At 38.5% G+C, this 24,286-nt stretch overlaps 1 protein-coding gene across 1 annotated transcript in view; it reads left to right on the top strand.

The window, feature by feature from the left end:
* The window catches only part of slc25a21 (solute carrier family 25 member 21), a 191,154-nt gene extending 170,536 nt beyond the window's left edge, over positions 1-20,618 (top strand). Inside the window, exons 5-10 of the mRNA XM_088355070.1 lie at positions 1,494-1,553; positions 7,984-8,091; positions 8,169-8,333; positions 14,375-14,556; positions 18,481-18,533; positions 19,849-20,618. Coding sequence (XP_088211196.1) covers positions 1,494-1,553; positions 7,984-8,091; positions 8,169-8,333; positions 14,375-14,556; positions 18,481-18,533; positions 19,849-19,910 — 630 coding nt within the window. The 3' untranslated portion in view covers positions 19,911-20,618. The remainder of the gene's footprint in view (positions 1-1,493; positions 1,554-7,983; positions 8,092-8,168; positions 8,334-14,374; positions 14,557-18,480; positions 18,534-19,848) is intronic.
* The last annotated feature ends 3,668 nt before the right edge of the window (positions 20,619-24,286 follow it).

The following is a 24,286-nucleotide window of genomic DNA, read 5'->3' on the forward strand; positions in this document are numbered from 1 at the left end:
AAAATCAAGCTAGCTAATGGCTGCTTATACACTTGCTAGCACATAGATGCCAACGTTTTGACATTAAAAAGCGGTATGATAAGACTATTCTGGGGGAAGTACACTGATTAGAAAGAATACATTCAGCAAGTAAATACAGGTACTTCATTAAGATATGTGGATACATATGATATGCGACTAAATGAATAATGTGATTATCAAAGTAATAATGTTATGATTGAGTAATAAAACTAATATAGCTGGAAAACTCCTTCGATAGTGTCAACATACTCAGTGACCCTTTTTAATAATCTAACAACGCACAAAGACTACTTCTAGTCTCGGATCAAGATTTTGTTGTTGTCTAAATTTAAAATCGCCTTAAATTAAAGAAATAATCGGTTGGCGTTTTAAGGGGAGAAAAGCGGTGGTTTAATGCGTAAAGTGGTAGTATTAGTAAGTATGCTAGCATCTGCTCTATAAGCTAACTATTTAGTAACTTGTTTTTGTTACTAACTTTATTTTAAACAAAATACTGTAACAAGAAAAACAAATTTGAGGTTACTAGGATGTGTCATCACGTTACCATAAATGAAAATTTAGCAAGTTAACTGTTGCTTTTGCACTCACTAGCTGGCTAGCTATTATCCTTGACATCTGCTTTTTAAGTAAACTATCAATTCATCTTCCTTGATATTTTTTTTTGCTTGTTTCAAACAAAATATTGCAACAAACAAATGTGAGATTGCTAGAAGATGTCATCCCATTGGCATTGAAATTTAAATCAAGCTAGCTTATACACTTGCTAGCACATACATGCTAATGTTTTGACATAACAGAGCGGTATATTTTTTTGCACTCTATTTTTATGTGTGAAATACAATCTGCTTCCAGAATATTAAAAAAACAAAAAAGTGCTTGTTTACTACCGGAAGTGGAATACATTTACTATAACAGAAATCTAATGCGATTTTTGGAGCGGAAAGACTACACACAAAGACTACTACTTGTCTCTGATTTCGATTTTATTGTTGTTTGAATTTGAAAAAGCAGTAAATTAAAAAACAATCGGTAGTCGTTTTAAGGGGAGCAAAGCGGCGGTCTAATGCGTAAAGTGGTAGTGTTAGTGAATATGCTAGCGATCTACCTAGATTGCTATCAGCGCTATAAGCTAACTATTTATTAACTCATATTTCATACTAATTTTATTGTAAACAAAATACAGAAACAAACGAAACAAATATGTTTGCTAGCATGTCACGTCACGTTGCTATTAAAATAAAACCACAGTCCGTCCGACTTTGTCTGTGTTTCGACAGGGTGATAAATGGCTTCATTTTTCAAATACGTAGCGCTCAATGAACCATCGACTCGCCATGTCTGAGTTTGAGAATTATTATACTTGCACCTCCCAGGACGCGAGGTGCGCTACAGGTGTGGGCGTCGCGTTGGTGTCAAGTCGTCAACGCTCATTTGTCTCAATTTCTCCCGTCTTTTTTCTCTCTCTACTGCAGTTCTTCACCTTTGAGCAGTACAAGAAGCTTCTGAATTTGACGCCTTTGTCTCCGGGCCTGGTGAGTCTTAACGTATACACACAAGCACCTGAGTACACTCTCGCTGGAAAAATAAACATACTCGGAACAGGAAGAACATTGTACAGGGTGGCAATGTTTCGTCTCACCTGCTGACGGATGCCAAGAATCATTTGCGGAACGTTCAATGTATAAGTGGGCGCTCTTCGTGTTTTCAATGCGGTTTCCTGTACAAACGTTTAGCGCACGTTTATAACCGACATACAGGTGGCGACTGTAACAATAATTTAACATTTTCATTATTCGCGTGGCACCCATCACATTTTTAGAGGATAACCGCTTTTGTACTTACACAAGCCGCACCTGTATATAAGCCGCGTGCGCCCACGCTAAAACTTGTAACAATCACAAAATTAAACCAAACCCTACTTTGAGTCCCGCGATCTTAACTGAGCATAAAGTACTCAGTTCAACAACCACAACCGGCAGAATGAACGGAAAATGATTACCGGTAGTTAAGATATGATGCAGACCTGCAGAATCCAGGTCCCGTTAAAAGTAATCCAAGGAAAAAAAAGTGTATATTTCCAAAGGTAAGGGTGGGAAAAATATAAATCCACTTTTGTCTGCCGTGTCCACAAACACTCACCTTTACCGGTCCCCACTTCCCGTCATCCCCCGCGTCTGTTTCGCCCCTTCTTTTTAATTGGTCCGTGCAAGACTTATCAGAATAAGTGTCCAAAATAAATACAAATAAATACATTACAAAAATATACAGTTGCAAATACATATTACACATGGTTACACATATTTACAAAGAAAGACGATACACCGAGAGAGTTTTCAAAGCTTTAATAATAATATTATAACTTTCATCCCAAACCGTGCCTGTGAAGGGTAGCAAAACGCTACTAACAACACGCTCGCAATACAGTTAATAAGTCTGTTAAAAAAAACATACCGTACATGTACAAATCACGGTAAACCGTTCTCATCTTCCTCCCTATAACTGTCGTCATCAAAGTTGTCCTCCTTTAGTACGGGAAAGAGACTTTGTCATATAGACGTCGTCCCACGCTCCCTTAATCAAAAACACGCTAGCAACACGCTCGCAAGGTAAAGTGTGTGCAGTAGCTCTGTTTCCTTCTTTCGGACTGCTCGATTGCGTTTAGCTTGTAGGCTGCGTCAAGCGCCTTGAACTCGAGCGCCGCTGGCGGCTGTTAGAAAAATTACATGAATTGGCCGAATCACTGAATAAGCCGCAGGGTTGAACATTTGGGAAAAAAGTAGCGGCTTATAGTCCGGAATTTACGGTAAAAGTATTCAATAACACATATTCAATATTAATTGATTGTTAGAGTTGATGGTTTCAATGATAATAACAAAGAACACAGATGTTCTACCATGTTTTCCTACCTGAGGCTGATTCAACTAACACAATAATACAGACGCTCCGTTACTTACGAACATTCGAGGTACGAAAAACAGTACATACAAACATTTTTTTGGGGTGTCGAAAATTTTCCGGACATTGCTGTAAGTTAGATTTTGTATTATGTGCACTTTTTTCCGAGTAGAGGACATTACTGTAGTGCTTTTTTCTGCCTCTACCGGCGTGTGGCGCTTTGAGAGGTCACCCAGCATCCACCCCGAAGAAGAAATCCGCTTCCTCTTCCTAGTTCGTGTGTAAAAATACTGTACTGTATCTCTAACGCACTGAGAACTTTGACGTTTTTATTGTTTAATATCTCGTGCATCCATTCAATATGGTTGGTGTAAAGTGTAACATTGAGGGAAGCCGTTTCTATTGAAATAAAAGTGAAATAAGAAAGCTCGATACGGTTGAGGAAATGGTCGGATCGCTTTTTCATCCACTCGCTACCACGGAAGAGGACCTCTTGAAGTGCATCTTCCAAAAGGAAGTTAAACTCAACTTTATTTATCTTTATAGAGCATATTATTTTATGAAATGTTTCATTTTTAGTGCAAAACAATACAAGTTACTTATACAAGCCTTAAACATACTTAACCTAATAAACCTTAAATATCCAAAATATAGCACTGAAGCAACTTACTCTTGTTCTTAAGTAGGGCAGCATCTGTTGAACATTTTCATTATTCGCTTGTATTTTATATACTAAATATTCAATAACACATATTCAATAATAATTAATTGTTACTGTTGATGGGTTCAATAATAATAATAACAAAGAACTCCGGTGTTGTGCCATATTTACCTACTCGGGTGAATTTTCCGACCTGAGGCTGATTCAACTATAACAGTAATATAACATTTTCATCATTCGCGTGTATTTTATATCATATATATTCAATAACACTTATTCAATAATCTGGCTCACAAGCAAGGAAGGGTAGAACATCTTCTTTGCAAAGAAATCAATTTTCCGAGCCAATAAAATGGCGCTTTTGTGTGACATTTTTACAATTTTATTTTATTTTATTTTATTTTTTTTAATTTTTATTATCAGCAGCAACTTTGGTAGCAAGAATGATAGCTTATAAAGAAATTCCTGTTAGGCAAACATTAAAATCATAAAGCACAGTAAAGTTTGTTAGTTTTCAATTGCAGCGTCAAAAACAAAGCAAGCGGCACTCGGCTATTCAAGTGTCTGCCAGGTGTCAGCCGTGATGGATGGCTTACCTGAAGTGGCCACGTCCGCCCCGGCACATCCTTTAACCTATTTGTGTTATTGGTGGAGCCCATCCATCATGCATCTTCTCCTCCTCCTATTCCCAGAGAAGCACAGATGCGATAAATACTATAATCACTTTTGCAAAAGATTGGAATTTGATGTTATAAATTACACAAAAACACATTCCATCAAGAAGCAAAAACAATAGCTTTTATTTGCAACAAGATAAAATAATTTGATAAGTATTGCAGATTTTGCGATCTGATTTGATGTTCAAAAAAAACATTTACAACAAAATAATTCTAATAGGTCTAAGCATTAAGAGTTGAAAAAAAAGTTAGTTTAAATATATTTTATTAAATTAATAGGTACAGACGCTGCCCGACTTACAAACGAGACATTTCATAAAATAATATGCTCTATAAAGATAAATAAAGTTTAACTCACTTTTCGAAGATAAGCTTCAAGAGTTTGGTGACTCCCTCCTCTGTGGTAGAAAGTGGACGAAAATAAGCGATCCGTCCATTTTTTCAACCGCATCAAACTTTCTTATTCCACCTTTGTTTCAAAAGAAATGGCTCACCTCTTTTTTACACTTTACACCAATCATATTGAATAGAAGCACGAGATCCATCCATCACTCCATCCATCCATTATCTGCACCGCTTATCCTCAGTAAGGTCGCAAGGGTGCTGAAGCCCATCCCAGCTATCTTTGGGCACTGGGCAGGGGACACCCTGAACTGGTCGCCAGCCAGTCGCAGGGCACACAGGGACAGACAATTCGCTCACTCATTCATACCTAGTGACAATTTGGACCGGCCAATTAACCTGACATGCATGTTTTGGGAATGTGGGAGGAAACCCACGCAAGCACGGGGAGAACATGCAAACTCCACACAGGAGGTTCAATCTCATGACCTCAGCACACGGGCTAACCACTGCGCTGCCGGGAAGCACGAGAGATTAAACAATAAAAACGTCAAAGTTCTTACTTTATATGGGTTGGAATTGGGGGTTTTTGGCCCCCTAATGACTCCCAACAACAGGTGTTGCTACACATCGGTTGGGTAGAACTATAGTTGCATCATTTGCTCTGCATTGTCGTACCACTGTGTATGGGAGCCGATCCCTGGTAAGATGGGATGAGGCAAGGGTTAAATAAGATGAAGAAGAATCGGTTAAATATGGAAGTATACCATACAACCTCGTGTAGTAACACACACCTTTAATTACTGTATGCATTTCCAATATTGTATTCTGCGGTTTTTAAGGTGCACCAGATTACAAAGCGATCTTTTATATTATCTTTCCAATTTTGGGGGTTTTAGCTGCGCCTTATAGCCTTGAAAATGCACTATGTAATTTGTATTTTAAATAAAGTAATTTTTGAGGAACATTGCTCCTCGGGTGCAGCTGAAGGCCCTCAGCGTGATTAAGAAGGACGCGGCTGGGCATTAAAACCATCATAGAACGTGAAAGGTGGCTGCGGTAGTGGCCTGTGTAAATAGCAAATACGTCTGAAGAGGATGACTCCCGGCCGAGGCTCTGACAGCAGAATCGAACAGTCAAGAAGATTAATGAGCTCTAGACATGTTCTTGACGTGTTCCCATTACGCCACATAAACGCAAATACACGCCGTGTTGCAACATCGGTTATATTCGGGTTTAGTGTGAACTCTTGCAGTTCTTATGTTGTGTAACTGGCAATAAAGATGACTTTTTATAGGTTGGATCTGATTTAGATGTCAATTTTGGATTTATTGTTTGATTTCCTCATTTGTGGAAATCACTCAATGGATGAAAGTCATATTTTGTGAAATAATGCACAAAAGATTGATTGTTTGATTTCATAACCGAGTAATGGATTCTTTGGGAAAATCTGTTGGGTGTTTTTTCGTTTAGGACTTGTTTTGGGGAGCTGCGAAATATACAATATAAAAAATATTATATGTTTTAAGATTTCATCTCAGGTGGCAGAGCATACCACAACACCGGAGCCCGAATGGAGAACGCTCTCGAACTTGCGGATCTCTTCTTGGCTCTTGGGATCACTAGTAGACCAGCATTTTCAGAGCGAAGGCTCCGGACCGGGACATAGGGGTATATTAAATCTGAAAGATATGAGGAAGGATGTCCAGGCATTATTTTGTATAGTACCAACAGAACCTTAAAATCACATCTTAAGCTAACAGGGAGCCAATGCAGGATAGCTGTAATCGGGGTAATGTGATCAAACTTTCTTGCCTTAGTCAAAAGCCTCGCTGCAGCATTTTATACCAGTTGAAGGCTCTTGATTTTGGACTTCAGGAGACCAGAGAGTAGTGCATTACAGTAATCGAGACGGGTGGTAACAAACGCATGAATTATAATCTCAGCATTAGACTGGGGCAGCATGGGACGAATTTTAGCAATGTTGCGAAGATAGAAAAAAGCTGTTTCAGTAATACTCTCAACGGGGACAGATCAGGGTCAAATATGATACCTACATTTTTGACTGAGTCACTCAGGGTGATATTACATTTGTTAATATTCAGAGCAGTTTTTAAGAACAAGTCACGGCATTTAAATGGACCACTAACTAACTTTTCGGTCTTTCAGAGTTGAGGCGCAAGAAGTTGAGTGACATCCATATTTTTATCTCAGTGAAGGGACTTTATCTCAAAGCGTTTAATAACTTGTTAGATTCATTGTTTTGTTCAATTATTTGGTATTTTTCATGTAATAAGTTTTGGCAGTGCACCTAAATGTGTTACTCAAGTGAAAGTACTGTTGGCCGGTTGCTCGGTCTGGCTGGCCCGACTCAACACGGTCCAGGTCTGGTCGGTCCGGTCTGGGTCGACCTGGGTCAGTCTGGTCTGGGTCGGCCTGGTCTGGGTCGGCGTTGTCTGGGTTGGTCTGGTCTGGGTTGGGTTGGTTTGGTCTGGTTTGGTCTAGTCTGGTTTGGTCTAGTCTGGTTTTGTTTGGTCTGGTCTGGTCCGGTCCCTTAACCATTTCCTGTGATGTGTGTTGGGCAAGTACAGTTTGGTGGCGCCCATCCCTCTCCAGGCCAACATACGTTTCCACCCAGTCTCGAACTGGGGACCTTTCGTGCATTAGGCGAATGTGCTAACCATTTTTACTTCAGAAAAATATTACTCAAGTAGACGTTCAAATCATTCATCTGAATTATTACACTATTGGAAAAAAAAAACAGCGAGAGCAAAGCCCGTACCGGCCCGACCTAATGTTTAACCTTATCACCCGAGCCCAAGATATTACCTCTAATCTGAGGCTTGTTTAGCCAGCCAGAGTTGGTGTGTATCACTCCCTGCTAAGTACCAAGATCCCTTGTGCCCACCAAAAATATAGAGAAATTGATCATGCACGAAAGGCATTGTATGAACTCATGGTTTATATAATCGAACATACCCTTTTTGAAAGCAGTAACTCGATTGTCGTTCATTAACTTAAAACATGAAATGAAATGAAATGATCTGCATTTATATAGCGCTTTTCAAGTCAATGACTTCCCAAAGCGCTTTACAATGGGCTCCACATTTCCCAATAGCGGCCTTGCAGCCATGTAAGGCGCTAACCTGCTTATTGGGGGTATTAGGGGTTCAGTGTCTTACCCAAGGACACTTCGACATGTAACACGGACGAGCCGGGATTCGAACTGGGATCCCTTGATCCCAAGACGAGCGCTCTACCTCCTGAGCTACTGCCGCAAAATTGAATAACACAATTTTTTTTCTGTGCGTGTTTACTTGGCCTAACAAAACCCAACTAAAAATTATATTTAGAACTGTAACCTGAACGCACCTCAATATTTTCCAGGCTCTGTCGGCGGCAGGACTCGGTGCAGGTTTGACCGAAGCGGTCGTCGTCAACCCTTTCGAAGTGGTCAAAGTCAGTCTCCAGGCCAACAGGGACTCATTCAAACAGGTGATTTTAACAAAATAATAATAAGAATATTTCCACACCGACTCTGTTTTTAAGTCGTATGATTTTCTGGCCCGCAGCAACCGTCCTCATTCGCTCAGGCGAGACACATCATCAAGACCAACGGCTTCGGACTGACGGGTCTAAACAAAGGTCTGACCTCCACCCTGGGACGCCATGGAGTTTTCAACATGATCTACTTTGGCTTCTACTTCAATGTCAAGGATGCTATCCCTGCTAACCCGGTAATGTGCCAGACCTGGGATATGGCAACCCTGCCTTACCTCATTTTTACTTTACGGTGTGGAATGAGATGTGTTTTTGCATATTTAATTACGTCTTGAAGATGCCTGTCTGCTATATAAAATTCTGGTCTGCCATTGGTTTGCCTCGTGGCATAATGGAAATGCTGTTATGCTAAACTGAATTACCCCCTCAATATATATTTCTTTATTCAGCCCAGAAACTCGTGTGCTTCGTAAAGACTTCGAGTACAATACTATATATTTGTACTGTATCCATTATGGGTCACAGAGCTTGCAGTGAAAGGAGAAGAAAAACATGATAACCATGGAAAAGAAGCTAGCAATTATCAATAAATATGAACAGGGCACACGAATCATACCGCCACTAGGTTGCATAAATAAGGCAATTAATGCAAAAAGGGCTTCTAACGGCATAAAAATTCTCTCAGGTAGATTTGTTAGAATAATCTGCAAGCCCCTTCCAGTCTGCATCCACCCACTAACTCCTCTGTACCAGCTCAAATAAAATAACACCAAAGGTAAATAATATCGATTTTTTTTACTCTACCTCTACTTATAATGTATTGATATCACACCTAATTACTCAGAAGTATTACTAACTGTATCCTATATTTATTTTTTCAATGCTTTAATTGGCTGTATTGTGGGATCCGTAACGTATTATCAGAGGTTTATATCCCCAGCTATGTTTTTTTCACTTTGTGATCCAGACCCGAGAACAGACTAATGTGGTATTCCAGGGCTCGACTGTAATCTGTAAATTAGCAGTGAAGATGAGTTGCGAGATACTGTAGTTAGCTTGTAAAACAGATACCAAGCTAGCAAGGGTAATTCAAGCAATAGCAATAGTTAGCTTACTTAACATTTACCTAGCAAGCTATATATTCCAAACTATTTATTCATCCCATGAGGAGATTTAGTTAGATTTTAATATGTTCTTATAAGCAGCTTTAGCGTGGCCCAAGTTTGATGGGACTCGGGTTTTATATATAATATGTCTATATATGAAGTTATTTGATTATAATGTTATTTAATTATACACATATATATTATCCATATGGAGTTCTGAATGCATTATTTCCGCATTACCAGGGTATCTATCCCTTGCTATACTGTAATTTCACTTTGCGACTCCCATCTCAGATTCATGTCATATCCTGGGGGTTTACTGTTTAAGCTTGACGGAAACGCAAATCAAGGAGCCCCCTGGAGGTGGTCTCATCCCCACTAATTCTTCGTCTCGATAACAAGCTCCACCGTTTCACATTACGCATCCCGCAGTGGCTCCAAACAAACGTTGGTTTTGCGAAACGGAAACGTTCCCATACTTCACTCGGGCGGATTAACTCGGAAGGACTAATTGGAAGCAGGCAGCAGCACTTCGTTTCCGTTTACAGTATGAACTGAAGATCCAGGGATCCCTTGTTGTTACCTGACTGATCTGTTTAGGGCAAATGGATTGAAGAATCCATGTAGCTAAAAGGGGTCAAGAACCAGAATCTTGAACATGATGCAAAACTTTACAAGTTTTGTGATGGGGTGCACCAAGATTTGTGATCTGTATTTTCTGGACTATAAGGCGCAACTTAAAAAACACTTCATTTGACCAGAAATATGAGAGTGCGCCTTATAACCCGGTGCGCCTTATACACTGCATAACACTGCTGAATAACATTGGAAACGCATACAGAATTTACTCGTGTGCTTTACTGTATGAGGATTTACATTATATTGCCATATTTATGCAATGATTGATCGTTCCAACAACATCGATAACCAAAATCGGAAAAACCTTTTATGCAACGGGAGTTGAACCAAGGCCACGGTACTGAGAGCGCTGAAACTTAAGAACTAGACTAACAGTGATACAGATGACATGAAAAAAGGGATTCAATTTATCTAATTTTTACACTGTATTTACTCAGGGTGTCACCATGGACAAAACGAAATGTTATCTTGAAACAAATAAATACAATTCCGAATCATCAACAGATACACCTATGAGTTGTTTCCTTCGCCGTGCTTTTTCACATTTTTTTTAATATCTTCTAGGATATGCTGTTTTTCTTCATTCTCTAACATTTGTCTCTAACACCTAAAGTATAAACAGATCATTTTTTCCTCATGCCATGAGGCTCTTTAACTCCACCCGGGGGAGTAAAAGCCCACATTAAACCCCACCCCCACATTTGCATGTTACCCTATTTTTATAACTGTGTGTATTTTCCGTGGCACTATTTAAATACTCTATATCAACACGTCATATTGGGTATTTTTGTATTCGATATCTTTTACTTTATTATTTTATTTTTCAACACAAGGATACTGCTGGGAGTGTGAATTTCCTTATGGGGATGAATAAAGTATCTATCTTAAATAGTGTGATAATGAGATCAAATTGAATGCCTTTTCATATGTCATCTGGATCACTAGTGGTCTGGTGGTTAGGTTCTGGGGGCCCTCACTGCCGCAATCTGGGTTCGACTCCTCTCCAATAATCCAATAATCTAGTGTGCCGGATAAAAAACTTTACAGTAGGTGCCAACGAGAATGCCTGTCTATTAACTCCGCCCCCAAAATCCAGTGTAAAGATGTTGGGGATTATCTGTTGATTTAGGCTGATTCTTTAGGGCGTGCTGCTGTCATTTGTTGAAAATCTCCTGGCCAATTAGCTGTCAGAGCTCTCCTGAGTCTGCCCCCCGATTTGGGTGAGGTGGGGGAACACGGGGGTACAGTAATATGCCTATGTGCCGACTCGCAGCCCAATTATCCAAATTGTCCCCATATGCCTCCCAAGTCTGTCCGCATGAGTCCTGTTTATAAATCCTCCCGGCTCCTCGGCGAACATGTGCTTCTGCTCAGCCAATCAGGAGGCCGTAATCTGCCACCTTGCCCGTCCCCTTGCTACCATAAAATGATGGCGGCTTTCATGCCAGCTTTGCAATCATATGGACTCTCGCCGTCTTACCAGCGATGTATAGCGGTAGTGTAGAAATTCAGGACTGCGGAATATTTGCCAAGACGTTTTTTAGGAACTTGTAGGAAAAAAAGTTAATCGGTGACTCCAAATTGTCCTTAGTTTGAGTGAGCATAAGAATGGCTGTCTGTCTCTGTGTGCCTGAAGATAGTTGGGTAGGCTCCAGTGAACCTAGTGAGGATAAGCGGTGCAAATAATATATATATGTAAAATAAAACGCTCACCAAAACCGAAATTAAATGGAGCAGTTTATTCATGCACGAAGACTCTCTCTTCAAAATAAAGCAGCAGTTAAACAAAATATTAGTGTCGAGTCAAAAAAAAAATTGGAAAAAATTTACATTTTAAAGAAAAGAACAAAAGCGTTAGTCTAAGAAATAAAATGGTAATGTTTGTGAGTCTAAAACACCTGTAGAAAATTATCAAAAATAAATTGCGATACTTGGGGTGAACAAAAGAACACAATATGAGTGACCTGGATTTATAACTCACAATGCTAATATAGTTTCGAATTTAGCATAACATGCTGACCTACGATTTGGCAGTAGAAACTGCTCTTCTAATCTCTTCTTGTAGAAAATGAAAAATCAAAAATATGTACCGTATTTTCCGCACTATAAGGCGCACCTAAAAACCTTTATTTTTTTCAAAAGCTGACCATGCGCCTTATAATACAGTGCGCCTTATTTATGGATCAATATTAAGTCGCAAAGTCTTGCAACTAATGCAGCAGCCGCCGACTCGATTTTCCCCCGAACGCCAAGTAGTCCGCGGTGTATGCTGGGATTTGTTTACCGGTGTTTCATTGGTAAACCAATGTGTCAATCATCATTTGAATCGATCACTATTGGCTAAAGTTATTCGGAGGTAAAGGGGGCGGATGCTTTTTATCATTTACAGGCTGGCGCATAGGCTAAAGCGGCAAAACAAAGCCTGCAATTGGCCGAAAAAGATGTGTCAATCATCAGTTGAATCGATCACTATTGGCTAAAGTTATTCGGAGGTAAAGGGGGCGGATTCTTTTTATCATTTACAGGCTGGCATAGGCTAAAGCGGCAAAACAAAGCCTGCAATTGGCCGAAAAAGATGAATGTGAATAGCACGTTGGGTTGACGGCATAGAGAAAGCATGTTTTACTATTCTGTATTTGTAAATATTTTATTCTCCTGGATTTACTACACTCACGGATATAAGAGGAGCATGGTTGCACATTATTATTGAACACAACGACTTCGGTGAGCTACTCCGGCTATATATTTTCCCTGTATCTTGTTTCAGACTGAACTCGATGTTTCTGTTATAAGCGGTGCAGATAATGGATGGAATGGAGTGTCTATTTTTAAATTAAACTCAATTCCAAGTGTTTATTGTCATATGCACAGTAAAGTTGCGAGCGAAAAAGACAATAGAAACTAAGGAAAGGTTGGCATTTCTTGAATCCCAAGACTTTAACCTTCCGAATGATATTCGGAACGATGCATTTGAGTGACATCGTACGGACACCGCATCCGCACGCGTTCTCGACACGTATTTGCTTCTTCGCAAGCTTTGGGAATGTTAAGGGGGTAATAAGTTTGACTGAACTATCTGACTGTTTTGTCGACGTTCCCATTGTAGCGCCTTATAATCCGATGGGTCTTATGTATGTCAAAAATAGGACCAAAAACTATTTTTCGGGGTGCGCCCTATATCCCGGTGCGCCTTATAGTGCGGAAAATACAGTAGTACACAATATCAGTGACCTGGACAAGTAACTCAAATAGCTAACATAGAAGCAAGTTTAGCATAGCATGCTAACTGAATATGTAACAGTAGCCGCTGCTTTTCTAACCTCTCCTTGTAGAAAAAACAAAATAACCCAATATGAGTGACCTGGCTAAGTAACTCGGGGCTAACGTAAGGCCAAATTTATCATAGTATGCTAGCTGACCATGAAACGGTAGCAGCTACTCTTTTAAACAATTATTACAGGTTCTTTTTTTTTTAAGTATATGGTAACAGTTCAGATGGAGAACGCGTTATTCTGATAAATAAAACACTTGCTTAGTCTATTCTTGTAGAAAATACAGTAAAAATAAGATATGGTACAACTTCAGATGGACAAAAGACCATAATATAAGTGACCTGGATAAATAACTTACAGACCCATCATAGCACCAAATTTAGCATAGCATGCTAACTGTGCACATAACGGTACCAGCCGTTTTTCTAGTCTCTTCTTATGGCCCTGACAAAGAAATTATGATACAACTTCAGGTTGACAAAAGACCACAGTAATAGTGTCCTCAATAACTAATTCACAGAGCTCTTGTGTAGCACCAAATTTAACATAGCTTGCTAACTGAGCATATAACACAGGGGTCAGGAACGTATGGTCGCGAGCCAGATATGGCTCTTTCCATGAGCATCTGGCTCGAAGATAAATTGAGTGTCATAGCAAACTTCTGCATGACTTTCAAAACGTCGTGTACCGGTATGTGAAACCAAAGCAACGCAGTAGGTCAATAGCTTGGTACAAAATATATAGGGCAATGGCTCATTTACAGCTTACACTCACTGTGTTACAACAACAGACCCAGTTTTAGGTGTACATCTCTATGGAGTCTTTAATATAGAAGCTCATTAAACACTCTAATTTTACTGTTAAGGCACTTTATGATGAAAACCCACAGAACAAACTGTAAACACCCCAAAAAAAATGCCAGCCAAGTAACCGGAGCTATTGGATTGGGTGAGCAGTAGCGGTGGGCGGATCTGCACAAGTAACATACTCCTCTAAATTTCCATGAATGCAATAGTAAAGAAAATGTTATTGAAAATTTTAAGTTACCTCTTTTAAAACATCAGTCAGGAAAGGGAATTTTGTGTTTTAGTGGTATTGGAATGTGGCGATATCTGTATCAATGACTACTCAAAATGTGCATATTTTTATCATTTGAGACATCTGCGATATTGTCATTTTTTTAAGTTTGATAATCAATAACTGTTTGATGAATTCATTGGGATTGTTCATGATTCCTGTGTCCAACTGCGCATTCCCCAGGACCCGACTTTGGAATTCCTGAGGAAGTTCGCCATCGGCCTGGCATCCGGAACCATCTCTTCATGCATCAACATCCCCTGGGATGTGGCCAAGAGTCGCATCCAGGGCCCTCAGCCTGTACCGGGCCAGATCAAATACCGCACCTGCTTCCAGACCATGGCCCTGGTTTACCGCGAAGAAGGGTAGGGACAGAATCACTCTGCGATTCATGTTAGCAATAGCTGGCTATATGACGTACAGAAGACCCCCGGTATAGGCCGACCTCACCTTTCAAGGGGCTTCAGTTGTGGAATAATGTGATTTCTTTTTGGCCTCTTAATGGCATTTTATTGTTTTGCATGACCAATAACTTACCAAATTCAAAAATTTTTTCCCAAGGATACAATACTCTTAATCTGGCATGTTTAAGGACTGAATTTCCCAAATCCATTCAACACGTGGACTGAGCAATTAGGGAAAAAACACTGGACCGTGTGTACAGTAAGATCAAACATCTAGTTGGATCCGCCCATCTCTGTCTGTCCCTCACCCCCTCATATACCCCCCTCCGGAGGGAAACAAAGCCTATACAACAAAGACAGTTAAAACATCTTCTTTGTTCCTTTATCTCTTTGTTTTCCTTATCCTCACTGTAAAATGTGGAACTGGAGTATCCAATTTCGTTGTCACAATATATCCCATGTTGTACCAATGACAATAAAGGTATATTCTATTCTATTCTATACAGTATTTTTTGTACTGTATAGTTTCGCTAGGGGTCCAAGACTTGCAGTGATGCTAAAGGGAGAAGTAAAGACATGTCAACCATGGAAACTAAGCTTGCGATTATTGAGCAGTGCAAAGAGGGCTCACATTTTGCTACCCTTGCTAAGTTACATGGCCATAACTTATTGACGACCATAACTGTTATTAAAACCCTTGGGAGGTATTTTTTAAATACTCTGTCTTTTTGATGGATGAGTTATCAGAGAAAAGCACTCTAAGGGAGGGCATCAAAAAAGCCTATACTGTATGTTGGTGTAGTTGAACATTTTGTTTGGTTTGAAGTTAAAAAAAAGAATCATACTAAGTTATAACACTGCAAAATAGTGGAAATTCCATGGCCAGGTTACCTAGAGTGTAGATATATAGTTATTTCTTACTACAAGGTTGAAAATAAGGTGATTAAACATGGACATCTACTAAGGACATTACAAACCTCACTAGTGAAGGTTCTAAAATGTATCATTTCTAATCTGCGCTGTAGCCACCCCTCTTCTGCATCCACCCGCTACTGCACTCTACCAGGTCAAGTATTGTGACACTAAAAGTAAACAACATTTATTTTTTTCCTTAACTTGTTCATTTATTTATAGTGGTAATAAATCATACACATGTATATCACATTATTTACTATGTATTCTTTTGTTCTATCAAAGTTTTTATCTGGGGTACCGGGGTTTCAGAACGCATTTTCACTTGGCAATCACTACCTTAGAACAGGTTCATGTCGTATTTTGGGGGTCTACTGTACTTGATGCGATTAAATAGTAATGGGCTTTCCTGTCAGTATGAGATCATTTGAATTTATGTCCTCAATGTTTGTATACAGTCCTACTTGCAGAATTGCACCCCCAGTTTTCTTGGGGTCCCCACATCTATAACACAAGCCAGTCCCTGTTAATTAGTGATCCCCATGGGGGACGTCGTTAAGCCCACCCTAACGAGGCGCGCCGCAGTCCTTGGGTCAATCTAATCAGACACGGGGCCAAGGGAGGAAGTGGCTCCAGCCTTATTAATGCCTCGTGGTGCAGCCATCACCTTGAATGGATTAAGGGCCCGTATAGGATAGCTGCGAAATAGTCTCCTCTTACAGGGTCCGTACAAGTATTTGAAATCCTTGAGAATGCTTGTGTTTTCAAGGATTGAAAAGTGTCTGAATTCTGGATGAAATGCTTGTAAATGCTTGAAATGGTTGCCATGTTTCTCAACACCGCTCTCTAGCAGTTTTGCTTTGCCATTGCGTGTGTTCTTCCCTCATGATTAACGGCAGCTGGCATTAGTTTGTATGTCATTGTCCTTATGACGCGTCCCTCCCTAAAGGACATTTGCATGCTACGAGACATGGCATTCCTGATAACATGTAATTTAGAGACCTAAAAGACGAAGGAGATAAAAGACTATCTGGATGAATAGTCCAAAAAAAAAAAAAAAACATTACACAATGCTTGTAAAAAACTGGCCTAAGTTATAATAATAATAATGCAATGAATAATATTTCATTGTAACAATAGCAATGAAATTTAGGTGCAAACATTAAATTTAGCAGCGGCAATTTAAAAAAATATGTATATAAACATACATTAAAAAAAATTCAGTTTAAATTGACAACAACAAGGAATAAATCCCAAATCGTCACAAGACATGTTTTCACTGGTTTGTGCGCTCGTTTAGGGTTGTGATGGCACTTGGGAAAAAGTAGCCTCTGAGCCTGTTTGTCCTAGTTTCGTGGCGCCTACCCAAGGGCAACACTTCAAAGAGGTGCTGGCCCGTGTTGTAATTGTCTTTTATAACGTTAATGGATTTGCTACAGTATCGCAAGCCAGCAATGTCATTTAGACTGGGCAGAGAGTACCTGATGATCAATTGGGCTGTATTGATTACTGTATGTTTTTCCTGTCTGTTGTCGTGCTCGCAGCATGCCAAACGGGGATGCCACATGCCAGAATGCTTTCCACTGTGGCTTTGTAGGACACCAGCAACTTCTGTTCCAGGTTATTCCTCCTGAGGACCTTCAGGAAGTGTATTCGTGCAAGGATTACAAATCAATTAGGGACATTTATTATGGGCCTTGCAAAAAATTAAGATAGCTCCTCCCATTCCAAATTGTAATGGGAAAAACTTCCTGTAACTGAAAATATAAGCTACATATTACTGTCATTTTTACCCAAAACCTAAATGGGGAGAGATTTGTCTCAATCTTTCACACCTATCTTATGTCTTGATAAATGCACACGGAAAGTTAAAAACTACATATGTAAAGCGTAAGTATTTTTGGTGGATCTGCACATACACCATTGATTTCTTCTTTTGATGGTACTGGAGAAACTGTAAAATTGGCTTCAAAATTATTAATAAATGCTTGAAGAATCCCTAAGAGATAGGATAAGAGATGCACCTAGGACGCCAAAAGATGGTGTACCACCTTCTAAAAGCACCCCAAATAGATTAGCTACTCCCATATTCATTATACAGACGCTGCCCAACTTACGAACGAGGTTCCGGACGATCGTTTGTAAGTTGAATTTGTTCGAAAGTTGCTTCAGTGCTAGATTTTGTATGTTAAGGTTTGTATAAGTAACCTGTATTGTTTTGTACTAATAAAATAAACATTTAGGCTAAATAAAGCTAAATAAAGTAGAGTTTAACTTACTTTTGGAAGACGGGCTTCAAGAATAATGCAAAAGTGGCCCAAAAAAAGCAATCCAACCATTTTCTCAACCGCATCAAGCTTTCTTATTCCACTTTCATTTGAAAAGAAAAGGCTCACCTCTTCTTTACACTTTACACCAACCATATTGAATGGATGCACGAGATATTAAACAATAAAAATATCAAAGTTCTTAGCGCGCTGGAGATACAGTATAGAATGTTTACACAGAAACTAGGAAGAGGAAGTGGATTTCTTCCTCCGGGTGGATGCTGGATGAGCTCTCACAGCGCCACATGCTGACAGTGGTGGAAAGAAGCACTACAGTAATGTCCTGTACTCAAAAAAGGTGCACACAATACAAAATCTAACTTACAGTAATGCCAGGATTTCTTCGACATCCCGAAAAAAATGTTCCTATCTACCGTTTTTCTTAAATCGAATGTTCGTAAGTAGGGGAACGTCTGTACAGTGATCTCGGGTAAGTGCACCCCTTGCAGATCTATTTTCCCCCATATATTCCGAGAACTCTGAAAAGCATCCTTCATCATCTTTATCATTGTATATTTTTTATATAATTTATGTGTTTGTTTCTACGTGTTAAGCCCTCACACCTACATTGCTATTTCATTGTTTTGGGCGAATTTGGATTTGTATTTTTCCCCATTGAAACGAATTCCCTGTTGTGTTTTCACAGGTACCTGGCACTCTACAAAGGCTTGGTGCCAAAGATCATGAGACTCGGACCAGGTAATGTTTGCTCTGTTTTGCTTTTTCTGAAGAATAAATAAAAGCATTGATTCTTAAATGGGAACTTGAAAATCACAATGCTATTTCCCTCTTTAATTCAATTAAAAAATAGAAATTAAAAAATATTCGATGAAAATAAATGTACTCTACAAATTAATAATATTTAATAATATATATATACATATATTTATTTATTAAACATTTTGATTTAAATCAGCAAAATTTGTAGAATTATTTTTGTATTATTTTATTTTTATTATATTGATATATTTATTTTTTTACAGTTATAGAGCAGTGTAATTGTAAGAATACATTTATTTCTGTTAAAAAAATGTAAGCAGTTTAATATTAAAAAAAGGATTTTATTTTACTTAAAAAAAGAACAAAACTTTTTAAATAATTTGATTTTTTTTTTAAATTCTGATTTCGGTATTTTCCAATAAAAAGGTAGATTTTTTTTAACACTTTCCACTTTTGAAATTTGCATCTAATACTTTTAAAAAGCATTTTTTACTAAGAACAGTAATTACAAATATTTTTGAATACCTTGCAAAATAGAATACTAAATTGTTTTTATCCATTAAATAATAATGTAGTTTTAGGAATTATGTTCTTATTTTGATTGAGTAAAATTCAATATTTAAAATGTAAAAATTTATAATACTTTTTAAAAACTTTTTTTTTACCGAGAACCGAAATTACAAGTAGTTTGTAAATAACTTTGATTTTGTTTTAAATTATTTTTCGATTTAAGAACTATTTTCTTACATCAAATGAACTAAATCCGATATTTTGAAATTGAAAAATGTGTAAATAATATTTTTGAAAAGCATTTTGTTTTACTTCACCTATAACAAAAAGTACAAATATTTTCAAAATAACTCAAAAAACAAGCTTAAAATTCATCAGAAATACACACTGAAATGAGTACTTTACAAAAATATTTATATATTAAAAGTTGAAATAGACTACAAACACAACAAATACATTTTAGTAAATCATTTTTTGAAAATGGTTTGTAATTAAAATAAAATAATAAAATTAATTCCTAAATCAGCATTTTACCAGAAAAGTAATTTTTAATAAATTCAATTAAAATACCAAAATATACTCGAAAACTACGTTTTTTTTTTGTATAAAATCAGAAAATAATAAGCACAATTATTTGCCTAGAGGACATAAATGTATTTATTATTCACTTATTACGGCGAACAATGTCAAAGATCTTCAGTGAAACACTATAAATATAAAAACTCAGCTTCAATGAAAAAAACTACATCACACACAACATTGTCTACCTTTTTTTGGTCCACAGGTGGCGCTGTAATGCTACTTGTGTATGAGTACGTCTCCGGATGGCTCCAAAGAAACTGGTAAAGACCAAAAAAAGCAAGAACATCAAAACAAGTGCCTTTAAGGTATCTTTTATGAAGTATCTTCAATACGAATCCAATATGTTTTTTTTAGCTTTTTTTCAATTATTTTTTTTAAAGACTTGCTAAATGCCGTACAGTATTTTTGATTATTTTCAAAAATCCTCATAAGCTTTATTTCAAACACTCAGTGTGTCGCTTTAGAAATTGACCCAAAGCATCTCAAACGGAAAGAGCCATAGTATTTGTACGGTATGTAAATAGAGATTTTTTTTTTTGGGTACTGTGAATCATACGATGATATGAAATGCACGTGGGACCTGCAAAGAGAAGCTCATTTATTTCAAATACACGCACAAATATTGCAGTTTATAAATACACGCCTTTGATTTTTTTAGCAAATATATCCACTTTTAAGATATCAGTAGATCATGGTCACCAACTTTTTAGAGCTTGTGGTTATTTGTTACTTACTAGGGCTACCAGTATATGAATTTCTGGTCAACTGACTTGTTATTACTATTTTATGACTATGCTATTACCAGTATGTAATTATTAGGACTAGGGTTACAATGGGCTCTGTCAACCATTAAAACAGACTGATTGATTTACATCAGGGGTGTCGAAAATGCGGCCCACGGGCCAAATACGGCCCGGCAAGGGTTTTAATGTGGCCCACGAGACAACGCTGAGAGAAAGTGCAAGAGAATAATGAGCTACAGTTTTAGATATGTCCATTGGATGTCACCGCTTGCTAAGCAACTGTAGCTGGATTTCTTTCTCTCCCTCCCTTTCTTTGTCTCTTTCTCTTTGTTTCTTTCTTTTCCCCCCATTTTTATATTTTTCCTTCTCTTTCATTCTCTCTTTGTCTTCATCTTTCTTTCTTTCTCTGTTTCTCATCCTCCCCTTCATTCTTTCCCTCTCTCTATTTGTTGGTCCTCTTTTTTTATGCATCTTTTTTTCTCTCGCTCTCTCTTTTTTTCTACTTCTCTCTCACTCTCACTCTCTTCCCCTCTTCCCTTCTTTATGTCCCTCTCTATCTTCTGTCTTTTTCTCTCCTTCCTCACTCTCACTGTCTTTTTTTTTTTCTTCCTCACTCGCTTCTCCCTCTCACTCTCTTAGACTATCTCTATCTCTCTCCTTCATTCTCTCTCTATCTCTATCTCTCTCTCACTCTCACTCATGACAGTTTTTTTCGACAATATGGCCCCTGGGCTGAAATGAGTTTGACACCCCTGATTTACATATTTAAATTCTAAGTGAAATTTGGAAGAACAAACAATGTTTTGAAAGACACTGGACAAGCCAATGATTTCTCATGACAGTTCGAATTAAAATTTCCCTAGAAAATCAGAAGGACCTGACAATCGTGAATTATTGAAACCGTGAAACCGCGTTGGTGACCTGTTTTTAAGATTCTGCATGGTTGATTTCTTTGAGAATAATCCTAATGGGAAATGAAGAATTTGTATGAATTGATTTTTAGCCTGCATCGGTTACCCAAAAGACACACACGATTATATATATTCATATATATACTGGAGATCAAAATTTGAGAACAACTTATAAAAAGGTAAATCATTTTGTAATAGTAGCAGCTTCATTGTTCCTCCGTTTAATACATTGTATTGTGTCAATGTCCTTACTACACTACACTTTATTTCCCAGAATGACTAGAGGCATTTCAACCAAAAATATTTTTCAGAAAATGCACTGATCAAAATTAGTGAACAACAATGACTTTGGCATGGATATTTTGGTCCATCCTCCTTCCAGCCTCCTCCACAGTTGGGTGATTGTAGTGGGGTTTTTTTTAGTTTGTCACCAAGGATTTTCCAGAGGTTCTCTGTTGGGTTGATATCAGGACTCTGGGCAGGCCACCCCGTGAATTCAATGATTTCCCCTTAAAGGAAATTCTTAACCCGTTTTTCTGTGTGACATGGAACATTTTCCTACATGAAGACCACAGGCTGATTGGGCGATGAAGTCAAGTAGGGAACCATGTGCTGTTGATAGATAGATAGATAGATAGATAGATAGATAGATAGATAGATAGATAGATAGATAGATAGATAGATAGATAGATAGATAGATAGATAGATACTTTATTCATCCCCGTAGGGAAATTCACACTTCCAGCAGTCTCCCTTGTCGTTTATTAACAGATTAACATGATGCCCTCGGGGTGCTTGTTGTAGTTTAGCGGAGTGGATGACGTCACACGCTAGTCCAAAAGTTCGACGTCCCTGCGGCAGATGGAAATCTTTGTGCCCAGGGATACACCACCTCGTGTTAGCGAGTCCATCTCCTCTCCGCTTCCCGCAGGCTTTCGTGTCTCTGTCTAACAGCGCTGAAGCCGGCTATCTACGGATAGCAGCTCCGATCCGGGTAGCTCCAGGTGGCTCCACGTTAGCGTCCGGGATGCTAGACGTGAGCCACGTTTCCGTTAAACACAGCAACTGCACTCTCTGTGCGCTTTGATGTTTTTCACCAGCACAGCCAGTTCGTCGGTCTTATTTGGTAGAAAGTTCACATTTGCCATGATTTTGGATGGTACAGAAGACTTATAACGCCGCTAGCCGCTTAGCTAGCGCCAGCTCTCCATCCACGATAGGGCCCCCTCGTCACGCCGGCACGAGAATTCTTCAAGGCAAGGAGTTGATTCCTCGAATAAACACATTTTTGTTCGTTAAAACCCACGTCCATAGGATAGAAAGTAATCCAAAGTGTAGTTGTCAAACAGGGATTTGTTGATGAAGGTTCTGATACACATTTGTCGTTACAAGGCCATGTAGCTTTACAAGAGGCCCAATTCCTGCTGCAGAAAACCTGCCTCAAACCATGACACTAAACCCCCTTTTGCTGACTTTCTTACACACTTTGGGTTTAGTCTTTCTCCAATGTGTCGCCCAACATAATGCTTTACATCCGACCCAGATAAATTAAATTTGCCTTCATCACTGGAGTAAACCCTTGACCAGTTCTCCTCTGATCACACAGCTTTCAGTCCAAATGCTCTTCTGATGGTACTGTATGGCGAGGGTGATCCTTACCATGTTCAGCACTGAAGTGGCGAGCAATTCCAGCTGCAGTTTGTAAACCATTACCCATTGACATCCTCCTGTTCTCTCTTGCATTTCTGTGGACGACCAGCCTTCTTGGGCGACTTTAATAGATCGTATTTCGTGAAATTTTTGATATCACAGATGTGGAACGATGAACTTGTCTTGCTACGGCTGATAGGGTCATCCCTTTCGTTTTCTTATGGACAACCTGCTGCTGGAGGCTTTCAGGCCCATTAGCCTCGCAAGGTCAGGCAAACTGGAAGTTAGAATACCAGTTAAATAGGGGTTGACAGATAATATAGGAAGTTAGCACCATGTGCTAGATTAGCACCATTAAAGGGGAGCAGGGTTGGGTAGGGTTACTTTAACTTGATTACTTTCAATTACTTTTGGATTACTCCAATAACAAATATGCTAATAAAAGACAAAAGAAACTAAATATGAGTAAAATGACTCAATTTTGTGCAGGCTTGGGGAGTAACGGAATACATGGAACGGCAAAAATGATGTTGGCAAGCTGTTTGGATTTATTTTCATTTTGTCTCTGTCGCATTTTATGATAGTTTTTCCAGAGATCAAAGCCAGGAGAGAAAGCTTACCACGTGTTGTGAGTCATCATTTTATTCATATTTAGTTTCTTTTGTCTTATTAGCATATTTGGTATTGAAGTAATCCAAAAGTAATTAAAAGTAATCAAGTTAAAGTAACTTACCCAACCCTGAAGGGGAAGCACCTGAGAGTGTTCTCTCATTTTGATCAGTGCTTTTTGGGCAAAACAGTTTTTGTTTGTTGAAATTCCTCATCCATTTATCGTAGTAGCATGGTATAGACACAATAAAATGTCCTTAACCTCTTGAGCAGTGATGATAGCATTTTTTTCCAGAATTATTCAATTGTTTGTAAATTGTCACAGTATGCACGGTTTCATACTGTGACATTCTTTGTGTATTTCTGACTAAATTTCAAGTGCCTCGTTTTTGCAGCGGTGGAAAGCATAAAAAAGAGACATTTCAGTTATCACCCGTGCGCTAATCCGGTTTGACCAGTTTCTTATTTTATTTTGAAAATGTGTCCATTTTCAACGGGTCAATTTGTACTGTAATAACTGACTTACATGTTGTATCACCAAAGAATCATTAAAGAAGCACTTTTGTGATGCCTTGTTTGCTTCACTTGGGTGTTTGGAGCAATTAAATAGCACTGTTTTGTATTTTGATTTTTATTAATAATATTTGAAGGTTCTGAGTAGAAATTATCCAAAATTAAGAGTTTGTCATTCCACGGCTAAAATGAAATCATTTTTGTCGCATCATAT

The sequence above is a fragment of the Urocampus carinirostris genome, chromosome 15 (genome assembly GCF_059441175.1).
Source record: "Urocampus carinirostris isolate Australia breed hairy pipefish chromosome 15, RoL_Ucar_1.0, whole genome shotgun sequence".
NCBI classification, from domain to species: Eukaryota; Metazoa; Chordata; class Actinopteri; order Syngnathiformes; family Syngnathidae; genus Urocampus; species Urocampus carinirostris.